The 14417-nt window shown below is 37.7% G+C and overlaps 1 protein-coding gene across 2 annotated transcripts in view; it reads right to left on the bottom strand.

Moving 5' to 3' along the window:
• The window catches only part of LOC111584686 (F-BAR and double SH3 domains protein 2), a 78486-nt gene that overhangs the window by 8209 nt on the left and 55860 nt on the right, over window positions 1-14417 (bottom strand). For both annotated transcript variants that reach the window (XM_055012044.1, XM_055012045.1), the window contains 5 exons: window positions 13111-13200; window positions 12801-12863; window positions 1380-1514; window positions 959-1042; window positions 638-815 (listed from right to left, as the gene is read on the bottom strand). In XM_055012044.1, the coding sequence (XP_054868019.1) occupies window positions 638-815; window positions 959-1042; window positions 1380-1514; window positions 12801-12863; window positions 13111-13200 (550 nt within the window). The remainder of the gene's footprint in view (window positions 1-637; window positions 816-958; window positions 1043-1379; window positions 1515-12800; window positions 12864-13110; window positions 13201-14417) is intronic.

Raw genomic sequence — 14417 nt, forward strand, 5'->3', positions numbered from 1 at the left:
AAATTAAGTAGTGAGCCCGATGACTTCTTTCACTGCCGGCTGCTTTTAGACTTTCAACACCCAAAGTGTGTGTTTGGACAGTTCTGTAAAAGTAAGAGACAGACCATAAGTGCTGCCCATTTCATTAAATTGGAAGGCAATTTCAACCACTCTCTTCTCTTTACGCAGTTTTCTACAATCACTTTGAACTAGTTTCTGTAGCAGTGAGCTACAGGACTGGCAGCAACAACATTTGTAATTGCTTAATGGATATGAATAGAAAGGGAAGCAGCAGAGACAAAACTTCAAAAAGTGTACTAAAGGTAGGGTGTTTAATTAAACTCTGCTTTTTACTGAACAGTGGCTTGTGTTTTTTTTTTCCATATTTGGATTTACTGTGCAATTTCACATTGATTAACCCAACAAGGTTCAGTAGACAGGCTCCACATTTGCTCTTTCCAGTAACACCCTGTTTAGCAAAATCAGTGTTTCCTATAGCTGGACTCCATTGAAGCAGTAAAGAGGAAAATATCTCATTATTGGGAAATAACATTTACACTGGTGCAAGTGGAACTAACTTCATTTGCTAAAACTCCTTCCGTGCAGCATGATTATAACACAGAATAATTTACTGTCACTTGGTTTGCAAAATACTTACTGTTTGTGTCTCCATTGATGCAGCCAGAGTGCAGCTCGGGCTCCGTAGAGTTGGACGAGGTGTGTGATCGGGCATCAAGCGTAGCCAGAGACTGGAGCATGCTCAGCAGGCTGTTGGAGGTCGGGAACTGCAGGTATTTCTCTGGGACGTATCCCACTTGACCTGTCTTATTGCGTGCCTGGGAGAAAAATAAACGGCAAGATGCCACACAAGCACGTTTGAGCAGATGGACAGCGCACAGCAGAACTGGTGAGATAAAGCAAGTTGCAAATACAAACGTGATTACGCATCTGTGCGACTGATACGTGTGTGTTTACGCACCTTGACCCAGTCCTCCATGTCTCCATCCTCAATGACCTCCAACATCTCCTGTTCATCAATAGTTAACTCGTCTGGCTGAGAGGCCTGCGGGAGAGACACACCGAGAGGTGAAGATAGAAAAAGAAAGAAAATGAAGGTGGGAATAAGAAAGAGAGTAATCATACTTCACAGGCGAGACTTTTTTTGTGAATAATTCATTTTAAATTGCTGAAAAATTTCATGGCAACTCATTCTGAATTTCTCAGTTCACGCAAATACAATTCTGATATTCAAATGTTCTTGTCTCATTGTGCACATAAATATGCATAATACTGTGTTGTGTGTGTTCCTCTCCTGGCAGCAGACAGCTCATATGCATGTAAGTGTGTTATCATTGAACTGCAGATAGTGACTGGATTGGTGTACGTGTGCTGCTTTATACCTTGTATGAGTACAGGACTTTGCAGGTTAGTGGGTAGTTGCGCAGGGTTCCCGAAGGACTGGAACTGCTGTCATCAAAAACCTCCATATTCTCTTCACACTCTTCGCCTTCTTCGCGCTCCAAGTCCACTGTGCCCTTTAACACACAAATAGAGCCGCAGCCAGATAAGGTCAAAAAGGCTGATAAGCACAAGCACAAAGACTAAAAGCCCCATTAACTGTTGACGCTCCAGAATATAAAAAACACCAGATCAAGTACACAAACAGGTGTCCAGATATAAAAAAAGAACCTAAATCTTTGAAGTTTGACTCCATACTTAGATTACATCACCAAAAAATTAAGAGAAACTACACAAGTGTCTGGTTGTAATTCCTACTGTCCTAAAGTGCTGCTCAGCTAGGTGACTTGTTATATTGTTTGCTCATCTATGATCGTGTCTGGTGTCTACAGCTCCCTCTCTGCCGTTAACCTTGCTGCTCCCTACCTCTGTCCTTGACACTCTTGTTGTGTTACTGTCCGAGCTTCCACTCCCACTGCCTTCTATGCATCTGTTAACCATTTGCAAGGTCTGTCAGTTTAACCTCTTATCTTTTCCTCCTCTGTGCTCGTCTAATAAACCAAGCTACAGTGATGATTCCTTACCTTTTCTTTCTGTCTAAGCTTCCCTGTCCTGCTCAGTGTGTGCACTGTAGCTTTTAGAGACAGGTGTAGGAGGACTAATGTTTCATATGATCCAGCCCCTCCCTCTTTTGTTCCATGTGAATTTTACTGGCTTATGTGAATGTCATGTGATCCAGCTGGTAGAAAGATCCATCACACACAGCAAGCTGACCTGGCCAGTAACAATACAGAGAGTGTGTGTGCATGTGTGAGTGTGTTTGTGTATTTCTAGGTCATTGTGTTTAGTCATCAGATTTCTGTTGACACAGTAAACTCAACACCGGTGCAGAACAAAACAGACTCCCAAACTCCCAAATTAGTCTCTTGGACAGAAGAATCTATTCTCTAGGGAAAAACACACCTTCAGGTGTGGTCTAACAGCATTCACTAGTAAAACACACACACCCACACACACACCTTTATTACATTTTCCACTGGAGACGGCTAAGAAAAATCTTAAATGCTGTGACTGTATGTTTACTTTTCTTCTATGATTAACTCTAATGTAAAATGAGATGCACTTAGACATTGCTGTGCTTTGCGTAAATACTGATTTCAGCATGCTAACATGCTAAAATTGACACCACTTAACAGGTATAATGTTTGTCATGTTCGCCAGCTTAGTTTAGCATGTTTGCATCTATAGCTAAATGACTGCGAGCCATAGACAAACATAAAGTGTAGCTGGGGATTGTGGGCACTGTTCCCTCTAAGCTGCGCAATTGGGCACTGCTGACACGGTCTCTGCGCACAGAAAATCTGCGCTGCGCACAAAAAAAAAATCCAACCTAAATTGTAAATAAAATAAACATGTAACAATTCATTCTGTGCTATTTTTCAATGTGAGTCAGTGAGTGACCGGTGACTGGCTGCTGCAGCCAATGATGGGATTCACATACGTATTTACCATAGACTGTATATAATGGTATTTACGCAGCTAATCAACGTCAGGCGTCCTTATGTGCAGCCATCGTTGTTGTCATAGATATGAATGAGTAGATAGGACACGCCCCTTTGAGCTGCGTGCTACTGCGAGGCTAAGCTAGTGGGAGCAAAGTTTCAGTGCATTCCGTTGATTTAGACGGCGTGAAAAGGGAAACAACAAGTATGCCGTTTGCCTGTGGAGTTGCAGGTCGCTGGTTCAAGACCAGACCCTTCTCAAATTTTTATCAAAATCCTGACAAAAACAAACAAAAAGGCCAGTGGTGGGTCTTGAACCTGCAACCTTCCATTTGGTAGTCTCTCTTCTTATCATGAGTTACTCACTCAGATACCAAATCTTCTTTTTTTGTGCATTTATCATCTATTTTTTGTCGTTTTCGAGTTTTTTTTTTTTTACTCGAGTCTCGACTCGACCGTTTTTCTCAGGAGGTTGGACTTCAGCCTTTGTGCTGGAGGGTGGAACCCTCAGTTCCAAGACTTTCCAAGCCTCCACACCTCCCGAGTCCTCAGGACCTGAGCTTTCACACAGTCTGAGGGCTGAAATTTTCTAAGTCCCACAGTAGTTCTCTGTTAGATTTAACTTTCAGACAGTCCGAGGACTGATATCTTCTAAGTTCCTGAGTAGTTCTCTGTTTGAACCTTTAGACAGTCTGAGGACTGAAATTTTAAAAGTTTCTCAGTACTTCTCTGTTAGTTTGAACTTTCTGGTTAACAGAAGCCTGAAAACTTGTGACCATGAGTCTTGATTTCACATTTAGACCATCCATCTGAGTTCTTCTCAGACCTTCACCTGTGGGTTTTTTAGAAATCCTCAACAAACTTTGATTCTCTTCACTGAACAGTAAAGTTTGTGGAGATTAGAAGGTAACATTAGTTTGATAAATGCCTTCAACTACTAGTAGACTTTATCTGGAAAGCAGTTTTCTGAAATGAGTTCTTAGTAAATCTATCCACAATCAAACCAAGAAAATAGAAAGAGGAAATGTTTGAAGAAACAACTTGATGTTTTCATTTCAGACTAGAAAACACTTTAAGATCTTTATTTGTTTTTGCTCTTTTTGATCGTTTTATTGTTTCTTCTGTTTAATTTGATCTTCTAAATTCTAACTGGTGTCTTTTCAAATGTTTTGTCTTTAGTTTGATTCTTCTTAAATGTTTAGTTTTGCTTTTTTCTCACCTTTTATTCTTTTCTAATGTCTGATTTGATTTTGAAATGTTTTGTCTTTTTAATGTTTAATTGTTTTTTCAAATGTTTTATCAGCTTGTTTGAAAATTTTTTTTCTTTCCCAATATTTAATTTTTCGATTAAATCTTTAAGGTTTTTCTTTTTAAATGTTTTACCACCTTTTAATGTTTAATTTTCTTTTTAAGTGCTTCACTGTATTTTCTGTTTAATTCCTATTTGAAGTTTTATTGTCTTTAAGATGTAATTTTCTAATGAAACATTTAATTCTTTAATTAAATGTTTTGTCTTTTTTTTAAAGATATATTTTTGGCTTTATTTTCAGAGGCACAGTGAGAGAGAGACAGGGGAGAAGAGTTGGGGGAAGACATGCAGTAAAGAGCCGCAAGCGGGAATCGAACCCCAGCTGCTGCGTCAGGGACCAGTCTCTGTACATGAGTCACCTGCTTAACACGTTGAGCTATACAGATGACGTTCTGTCTCTTTAAAGGTTTAATAATGTAATGAAATGTTTTGTGTTCTTTTAAACGTTGAATGTTCTTCTTGTTTAATTGTATTCTTTGAGTGTTTAATTATCGGAAATATTTTATCTGTAATTTTGAATATTTGTATTTGAAAAATTCTGTTTAATTTCATAGTTACATGTAATGTATCTTGTTGAATTATCTCATTCGATATTTTGTCTGTTTAATATAGTTAAACATTAAATTACATTAAATTCTATTAAACAGACAAAATATCGAATGAGATAATTCAACAAGATACATTACATGTAACTATGAAATTAAACAGAATTTTTCAAATACAAATATTCAAAATTACAGATAAAATATTTCCGATAATTAAACACTCAAAGAATACAATTAAACAAGAAGAACATTCAACGTTTAAAAGAACACAAAACATTTCATTACATTATTAAACCTTTAAAGAGACAGAACATTTAATTACAAAATTAAATGTTTAATTAGAAAATTACATCTTAAAGACAATAAAACTTCAAATAATAATTAAACAAAAAATAAAATGAAGCATTTAAAAAGAAAATTAAACATTAAAAGGTGGTAAAATATTTAAAAAGAAATACCTTAAAGATTTAATTGAAAAATTAAATATTGGGAAAGAAAAAAAAATTCAATTTTGTTTTATTTCATAATTACATGTATTGTATCTTGTTTAATTATCTAATTCAATATTTTATCTGTTTAATATAGTTAAACATTAAATACAATTAAATTCTATTAAACAGACAAAATATCGAATGAGATAATTCAACAAGATACATTACATGTAACTATGAAATTAAACAGAATTTTTCAAATACAAATATTCAAAATTACAGATAAAATATTTCCGATAATTAAACACTCAAAGAATACAATTAAACAAGAAGAACATTCAACGTTTAAAAGAACACAAAACATTTCATTACATTATTAAACCTTTAAAGAGACAGAACATTTAATTACAAAATTAAATGTTTAATTAGAAAATTACATCTTAAAGACAATAAAACTTCAAATAATAATTAAACAAAAAATAAAATGAAGCATTTAAAAAGAAAATTAAACATTAAAAGGTGGTAAAATATTTAAAAAGAAATACCTTAAAGATTTAATTGAAAAATTAAATATTGGGAAAGAAAAAAAAATTCAATTTTGTTTTATTTCATAATTACATGTATTGTATCTTGTTTAATTATCTAATTCAATATTTTATCTGTTTAATATAGTTAAACATTAAATACAATTAAATTCTATTAAACAGACAAAATATTCAATTAGATAATTAAACAAGATACAATACATGCAACTATGAAATTAAACAGAATTTTTCAAATACAAATATTCAAAATTACAGATAAAATATTTTCGATAAACACTCAAAAAATACTTTTTAAATAATAAACCTTTTTAAAAGTTTCATTGTATTAAATTTTTTTCCCCATTGATTTAATTGCTTTTTGTTATGTAGTTTATTTCTTTAATCATCTTTTTCTGTCAAGATTTTAACCCCAACCTTAAAAATGAAATAAACCCTTAAATCACAATGAAAATACTTCTGTTGTCACAATCATGAGTTACTCAATTATTCAGTTTATCAATTCAACTTTATTTGTTTAGCACAGATGACAAAACTAAACAAGCAAAGAGAAAAAACTATGCTAAAACTATAATTAAAACTAAAAAACATATTTAAAAAAAAAGATTTAACATGGTAATAAAATATGTTGTGTCCAGGGGATGGAGGGAGTTTATTGAAGTCTTCTTGTGCTCACATGGGAAATCATTTAAAATATAAACTTGATATTCAGTCTAAGGAAACTGCAGAGTGACAGAAGAACCAACAATATCTCCTGTTTTCTCCTTTAATGAGTCGACTCTTCTTGTGCTTTCAGACCAAAGAACTACAGACTCTTCACAACCTGCTCAAACTCTTGGTACAGGACCTCACCACACGGGTCAAGAAGGTTTCTGTCTCATTTCTACTCTGAAGCTCACCTTCTCCTGCTCAAACTGCTGACAAATGTTTCTGCTGCTCTAAAGTCTGGTCTCCAGAACTTCCTAAAAACTCTCAGTCTCTTCTGCTGCAGGTTGCTTTGTAGAACTGTTCCAGAAAACCTCACTAAACCACATGGAGGGGCCTCAAGATAGTCGTCCACATGAAACCTTACAAAAACCAAACTAACACAACCCAAACACTAAAGTCTCCTGCAGCCTACCAGAGAACCTCTGAGAACAGAGAATCAGGACATGAACTCTTACCTTCTGGACAATCAACATGGGTTCTCAAACAAGTATACAGAATGTGTCTGACCAGAAACCTCTAAAGACTCACTACAGCCAAGATACAGACACAACTCAGCTGTACCAAATCTACTAATCACTGCACACATGTGCTAACTGTGGCTAAAGAACCACATTTACCAAGATAACTATCCAGTACAAAGCCCTAAAACACACCAAGAAACACATTAAAGACGATTTTACTGCTGGAAGCTGCAAGCCAACGCCTAAAAAACAAACTAAAGCAATGGAGCCAAACCCGGTTCACTGGTGAAGAGAAGCAGAGGAAATGTTTGTCTGCAGCTAAATAAAGCAGGAAGACACTGAGCTGCTCAGGTGTTCCTGATAACACCAAGCAGCCACCTGGACAGCCAATAGGAACACAGCCACCTGGACAGCCAATAGGAACACAGCTTCCTGGAAGTCCAGAGGGCTGGGTTAGTGAAGGAAATTTAGTTTAAAGTTGAAGCAGAAAGTTAACAAAGAAAGTTGAAAACCACCTTCTGATACCTGAAATCTCTGAGTTTTCACACAAAGAACGCCTGAACATGTCAAATTGGTTCCATAGTAGAAGCATCATTGTAAAAACGTCATAGTGTGGTGTGTTGCTCAAAAAACATTAGGACCCGGCTGTCAGGGGACAAACATGTAAGAAACATGAGAACAGAGAGAACCCAACCAGTAGGTCACAGTTTATCATCCCCCAGTCATCTCCTGAAGTCCATATGGTGAGAGACATCAGTATCTGGTTGTTAATTTACCAGAGGATGCTTATAATCATGCTGATGTGGTCTGTACTCTACAGTATTTTAGTGACTCAATAAATGCCTAAGTTGTTTTTTTTTTTAATGCTTTTCAGTTTTTAATAAACATTTAAGAGCCTATATGTAATCAATAAATGGCCTTTGCCTATCTTAAGAAAAAATCACTCAGAACTCTGATATGTTAACAGTACTAAATAAATCAATAAATACATGCATACACACATAAATAAGTTAATACATTAACTGTGTTAAGATAAGATTTAGATTTTCTTTAAAAAGTTGTTTATGCTTTTGCAGAATCCAGTATTACTCACTGGTTGGTCATTACATTTTGTTAGTTTGATTTCACTGTTGCCACCTCTTTTCAGACAGAACCTGTGATAATAAAACAATACAAAATTTTTAGTTCCGTGTTAATAAAGCACTTAAAGCTTTAAGTATGGCTAAATGCTTTTTTCAGAATTAAATATATCACTCCTTAGGTGGTAGTGGCCCCAAGTTCAGTAAAGTTGGAAAGATATTCACAGATTCGGACTTCCAGCATCAATAACTCATTAGATATAAGTTGTCAAAACATAAACGGTGCCTCTTTCCCATTGTTGCAAGGCAGACAATGTGCTACAAGCCCAGTTTTATCAAAAGTAGCTGTCTTTCAAGCTACAGGAATAACATTGGTGTCTATGGAGTGAACAGGGTCCGTCTGCAATTTGCAAAACCACTGCAACAGTAAAGAGAGACAAATATTCAATAACTTCACTCTTATACATTGTAGTGTCACTAAAATCAATGCAGCCTTCAACTGGCTCCTGTTGACAAAGTGTTTTAACAGAAATGTAAATGCTGTAATTTGATTCTTTTAATGAACCATGTAACTTGAATGGATGTGATGCTGGTGTGACCACAGTGCACACATCTGATGTTGCTCACAGTGGTCCAAGGGACGCTCAGGGAGTTTGTGTGTTTGCTCAGACTCAGGAAAAATTAGAGGGAACATTGATTGTGGGACTGTCCATAGATTCACAAATATTTGCATTCATCCAGAAGGGTATGTGAATACGCATGCCAAAATTGGATCTTTTTTTGTAGCTCGGGGGAATTTTCCCTGAAAACCAAGTCAAAGTCACCAAAGTTGGTTTCACCTGAATGGCTGCAAAACTGTGTAGTCCATGCAATAGCTTGATACAGTTTCAGAGACATTTCAGGCAAAATCAAAGTGACACAGAATGCACAAGTTACAGAATTTGTACACTCAAATAAGAAGACTAGCTATTGTGCGCTTTTAGTAACTGACAGCTTGAAGATTTGGCGGTAATTAATTCCCTGTCGATTTATTTCGAAAGTATTTTGCAGTACTACCTGTGAGCGACAGTACTTTTATTGTAAAGAGAGAGTGATTTCAGACACAGCCATGGATGACATAACAGAGCAAAGAGGTGGATTCAAGGTGATGGAAAAAAAACTTGGATGTCCAGTTCCATATTTTAAAGATTCATGGCAAGGCCCGAATTTTTGTGGCTGCATGTATCTAGTTACGTCATTCTTATCCACTTTACTGCAATGATTTAAGAGTACACAGAGCAGTCTGAGGGCCGATTCCATTCCATCCCTGAAGTAAATGACCAGCATGTACTTCAGTAATAACCCAATAAAACCTCACCAAATATACATCTCAGTGCGTGTACCAATACAGCTGAGATGCAGACCAGTGGCAGATTTTATTGGTCCTGGAGGTAATAACTGTAAAAGTGATACTGTAATGAGGCAGCGGCTGCCTGAGAGACTTGAAAGTTTGTGGCTTCCAGTATTTCATACTCGTATTAATAAAACTGAGTGGAATGAAGAAAGGGCCGAGGGAAGTGCCTGCTCCCTGCTCTCATTGTTTTTCTGTGCCCTCCTCTGCTGATTATTATGTACAATCCATCCATCCTTTCTTCTTTCTATTGCCATAGGTCACCTCTTGACCTCTCCCTAATCAGCAAACTGCTGTTAGCAATCCCTCCTACAGTTTTCCTGTGACACTCTTTCTGTCTCTCTCCCTCTTTGTTTCACCTTGTTAATAACTGTTATCTCTTTTTTTTCTTGCTGCTGTCAGTCTCCAGTCCACTCTAAACAAAATCAAAGGCCTAATAAACTGTTGCCATATGCCTGAATACTCAACGTGCCTCCTGGCTTGTTCTTTTTCATGACACCCACACCAGATGAAGTTTTCAGCAAGTGCCTTTGACTGATTAATCTTCTAAATAGGGCAAGAAAAGTTATGAGATTTCAAAATCACAGTTGGAGAGTTGGAGAGGTTTGGCTTGCAAAAGGCAGTTCTTTGTTTTAGTCACCATTTTGTCTGTGCAAACATGCCAAACGTAATATTTTTGTATAGTACTCTCTGGGCTTACAGTATGTTCTTTGCTGTTTTTCACAATTCCCCAAGTCTCTCTCACCTCTGCATCCAATTTTACTTCAGCATTATCACTCTGACGTTACTCTCCCCTCCACATCACACCACCTCTTCTATTTCTCAGCTAATTCTCTCCTTCTTCCCCGTCTCTCTCCTTGCTCCTTCTTTCACTGCACAGCTCTCTCTTTCATCCCCTTCCCAGTTATCTCTCCCTACGTTTGCCTCTCGCTCTCTCCGTATTTTCTCTCTCTTTCTCACTCTCACTTTCCCTCCTCTCTCTCGCTGGTGTTAGCTGCGAGCTGCAACATCATGTGCACAGAATGTCAAGTGCTTCCAGTGGAGCAGACTGACTATGTTTAGTTCTGTTGACAGTTAGACACACATGTCGCTTCACAAAGTCCTTTGTGGGATTAATCTAATATTCATGGACATGCATGTTTCTCCCTGCAGACTTAATGTAAACACACATTCATAGACACATGAGAACACAACAGCCAAGGCTGCACTGTAGACACAGTTTGACATGTGAGTTTTGTAAAATCTATTTTTGACAAATATCAACGAAACTCAGGAGGGTTATTCACAGCATTTCTACATTTTGTAACAAAATATACATTCACAAATCACTTGCTGATGATACTGGTTCATACTGACTTAACAGCACCACACAGCTGCTGCAGATTTCTTGGCTGCACCTTTCATGATGTGAGTCTGTAGTTCCACCACATCCCTAAGATGCTCTTTGGAGGTCATTCGAGTGCAGTGAACTCACTGTCATGTCCAACAAACCATTCTGAGATGAAATTAACTTTGTGTCACGATGCATTATCCTACTGAGATTAGCCATTAGAGGATGGGTACACTGTGGTCATAAAGGAATGACCATGGTCAGCAATAATACTCAGGCTGGCTGTGGCGTCAAAACGATGCACAAGTGGTACTAAGTGTGCCAAGAAAATATCCTCCACACCATTATATCACCAGCAGCCTGAACCATTGATACAAGGCAAGATGGATCCAAGCTTTAATGTTGTTTCTGCCAGATTCTGACCCTCTCATCTGCATGTTGCTGCAGAAATCCACACTCATCAGACCAGGCAGGGTATTTACAATCTTTTTATCTAGTTTTGGAGAGTTCATGCTGACTGCAGCCTCAGTTTCCTGTTCTAAGCTGATAGGAGTGGCACCCGGTGAGGTCTTTTGCTGTTGTAGCCCATCTGATTCAAGGTTCAACATGTAGTGCTTTCAGAGATGCTCTTCTGCATACCTTGGTTGTAACAAGTGGTTATTTACTGTTACTGCCTCTCTATCAGGTCCAAACAACAACATCTGTGACCTCCACCTTCAACAAAACCTTTTCACCCAGCGAACTGTCACTGGGTGTTTTTAAGGACCATTCTCCCGAGAGATGGTTACGTGTGAAAATCTAGTAGATCAGCAGTTTTGAATATATTCAAAGCAACTTATCTGGCACCAACAACCACACAGCGTTCAAAGTCACTTAAGTCACCGCTCATCCCCATACTGACGCTTCATTTGAACTTCCGTAGAACCTCTTCACTGTGTCTACAGGCGTAAATGCATTGAGTTTCTGCCATGTGATTGCCTGATTGGACATTTGCTTCACTAAGCAGTTGAACATGAAATGTAACTAATGATGTTACATGTAAACCTGTTTCAGAATCTACAAAGATAAAAACATTTATGACTTTTAAATCTGCAGAGCAAAGAGATGAGAGTGGTATCAATCTCGTCATTGATCTCTCAGACAGAAAACAAAAAAGCACCTAACAAAATGTCAAATTTATTTATGGTAGAATAAAAAAAGGGTAGGCAAAATGGGAATCTACTACCACCATTTAGGAAGAAAGTGAGAGTGTGATGTTACCCAGAGTCCACCTCTTAAGTCTTGACATGCATACAATAAGATACCCAGTCATGAACATGATGAGACAATAAAAAGGCTTCAGATTTGCACTCAGTGCATGTGCCATTAAAGCTAAGGGTCATGAAATAAAAACTGCAGGTTGTACAGGGACTGCTTCAGTATTCTGCTGGAGAAAGTGGGGCGTTTTAAGAGGCTGTAACGGGAGTGATAGATGATTAGGCAGCAGGGCCGAGGTCAATTATCTGGCAATTTACATCATTCAGAAAGCGATTTCTCTGGTGAACTACTACAGCTGGGTGGTTTTCATTTATAATGGAATCATGAAGAATGTAAAGTCTATGATTATGAACCAGTGTGTTAAGACTTTAAAACTCTGAATGTGCTGAACTGAATGCACTATTTTCTGTAGTGCAAGAAGAAAAGCTGTTGGGAGGACAGGTGAACATATAGCAGTTGTGACTAATAAACAATTCAGTGAGCAGATTTTCATTTTAAGTGGATTAAACTGGGCACCATGCACGCAATGGGGACATTTACGACTCTTCTATTTTGTATAGTAGGTGTGAGATGTGTACTTTCTAGCCAAGTCAAAAACTCCATTTACTGGATGCATTAGACAGTTTTGCAGAAAAAGGTAGCAATATTAGGGTCAATTTTTAGGTTAACATGTTTCACAGGTTCAATAATCCCTTCTGCGATTTTTCCATTTTTTATTAATAACCTTTCTATTTCTGTGAAAACAGGTTTAATTTTACTCGCTTGGCTAGAAAGCTGCAACGTAGGCACAGTGAGGGGAAGTGTCTCACCGACAGTGAGGGATCGTGGGAAGTGTAGCTGGCCCAGCGTTCATTCTCCAGCTCCTCCATCACCTACAGCATGCACAAAGAGAGTGGCGGGGTTATACACACATTGCAGTCAGGCTCACTCACACCCGCATACTGGAATACACAAACTATAACTCATGCATGAAAAGATATGAATTCACACAGGTATCAAACACTGCTTCTGCAAAAAACAAGTCAGGCAGAGAGAAATAGAGGAATACACACACACACACACACACATACAGACAGAGTATATACATGCGTTTTTCCATCACCCCTTGACATGACACACCTGGTTCATGGCGCTTTTCAGCCACGTATCCACAGCAACCCCCACTTGCCGTAGAAGGTCCAACCGTGCTTCAGCTTTCAACTTTATTGTCTTTGAAGGGAGAAGGGATTAGAAATGTTAAAAACACACATCACTGGCCTACACACTTCTTCTTATATCAGTCTTTAAAAGGGCATTAGTTTTGGAGTTTTTTCCCATATTATTCTTCAGTAATAGAAAAAAAAATCCCTTCATATCAGTCAAAAAAATACAATATTTCTTGCTCCAGTGCTGAAACAATACAAACAAACTCAATAACAATATAACTAGCGATTAGGAAACATCTCAATATACAAAGGGCTGTTAAAATAAAGCATGAAGATGAAATTTAAGTGAACCTGTAAATCAGAGCAAACACAAGCAACTGTGTCTAATCATGAGATAACATTCATTGACAGATGAACTGAATTTACACCCCCAAATGTGTTAAATCTGAACCACACAGTTTCCTAAACAGGAAATCATCAAAACTTGCTGTGCTTTGTTTTAACGAGCTGTGAACGCTGCAATGTGCTGTGTTCTTTCCTAATGAGACAATATGATGAGGCTTTAACCGCCAGTAGGGAAACCCCCGAGATTTACATTCAGTCTGTCTCGCCTCCTCAACTCACTCTTTCATCTCTGATCCTTTCCCTTTTTTCTTGCTGTCTCTCACAGTTTTCATCAATTTCCTCTTTCATTACCTGCCTCTTTCCTTTCTCACCAATGCTGACAGAGCAGATTGATAGCTGATAGCTCCATCCCACAGAGGCGTAGAGTCAGACAGAGAGACACACTGGCAAGACAGACTCCTTGACTTTGATCAATAAAGATTTGAGTGCCTCTGTTTTTTTTTTCCCTTTTCGTTAGCAGCACCTAAGAAATACTAAAGAGAAACACCAGCATTGGCCCTTTGCTACTGAACCATACACTTACCAACCTAAAAAGGAGAAATGTTTAATAAATATTGGCCACTACACTGTCAGCAGTTGCTCCTTAAAAGAATTTGCAGCAATATATCATTACTTTGAGTCAATATAATGAGCAGCCAGTGGTGTGAGAACAGATAGCTAGTAGACAGACAGCACAACCTCCAGCAGACAGTTCAGCTGAGTAACAGTAATCAATACAACTCAGACTGACAAAAAGAAAGACAGGAAAATAGATGGAGGGATAGACGGGCAGGGATACTGCAGAAAACAAATTCAGCTGTCTCGCTTTGTGTAATAGGCAATTATTCTGAATTATGGGACCACCTTTTGTACAGAGACATTTAAGGGTGCAGATTT

The sequence above is a fragment of the Amphiprion ocellaris genome, chromosome 7 (genome assembly GCF_022539595.1).
Source record: "Amphiprion ocellaris isolate individual 3 ecotype Okinawa chromosome 7, ASM2253959v1, whole genome shotgun sequence".
NCBI lineage: Eukaryota > Metazoa > Chordata > Actinopteri > Pomacentridae > Amphiprion > Amphiprion ocellaris.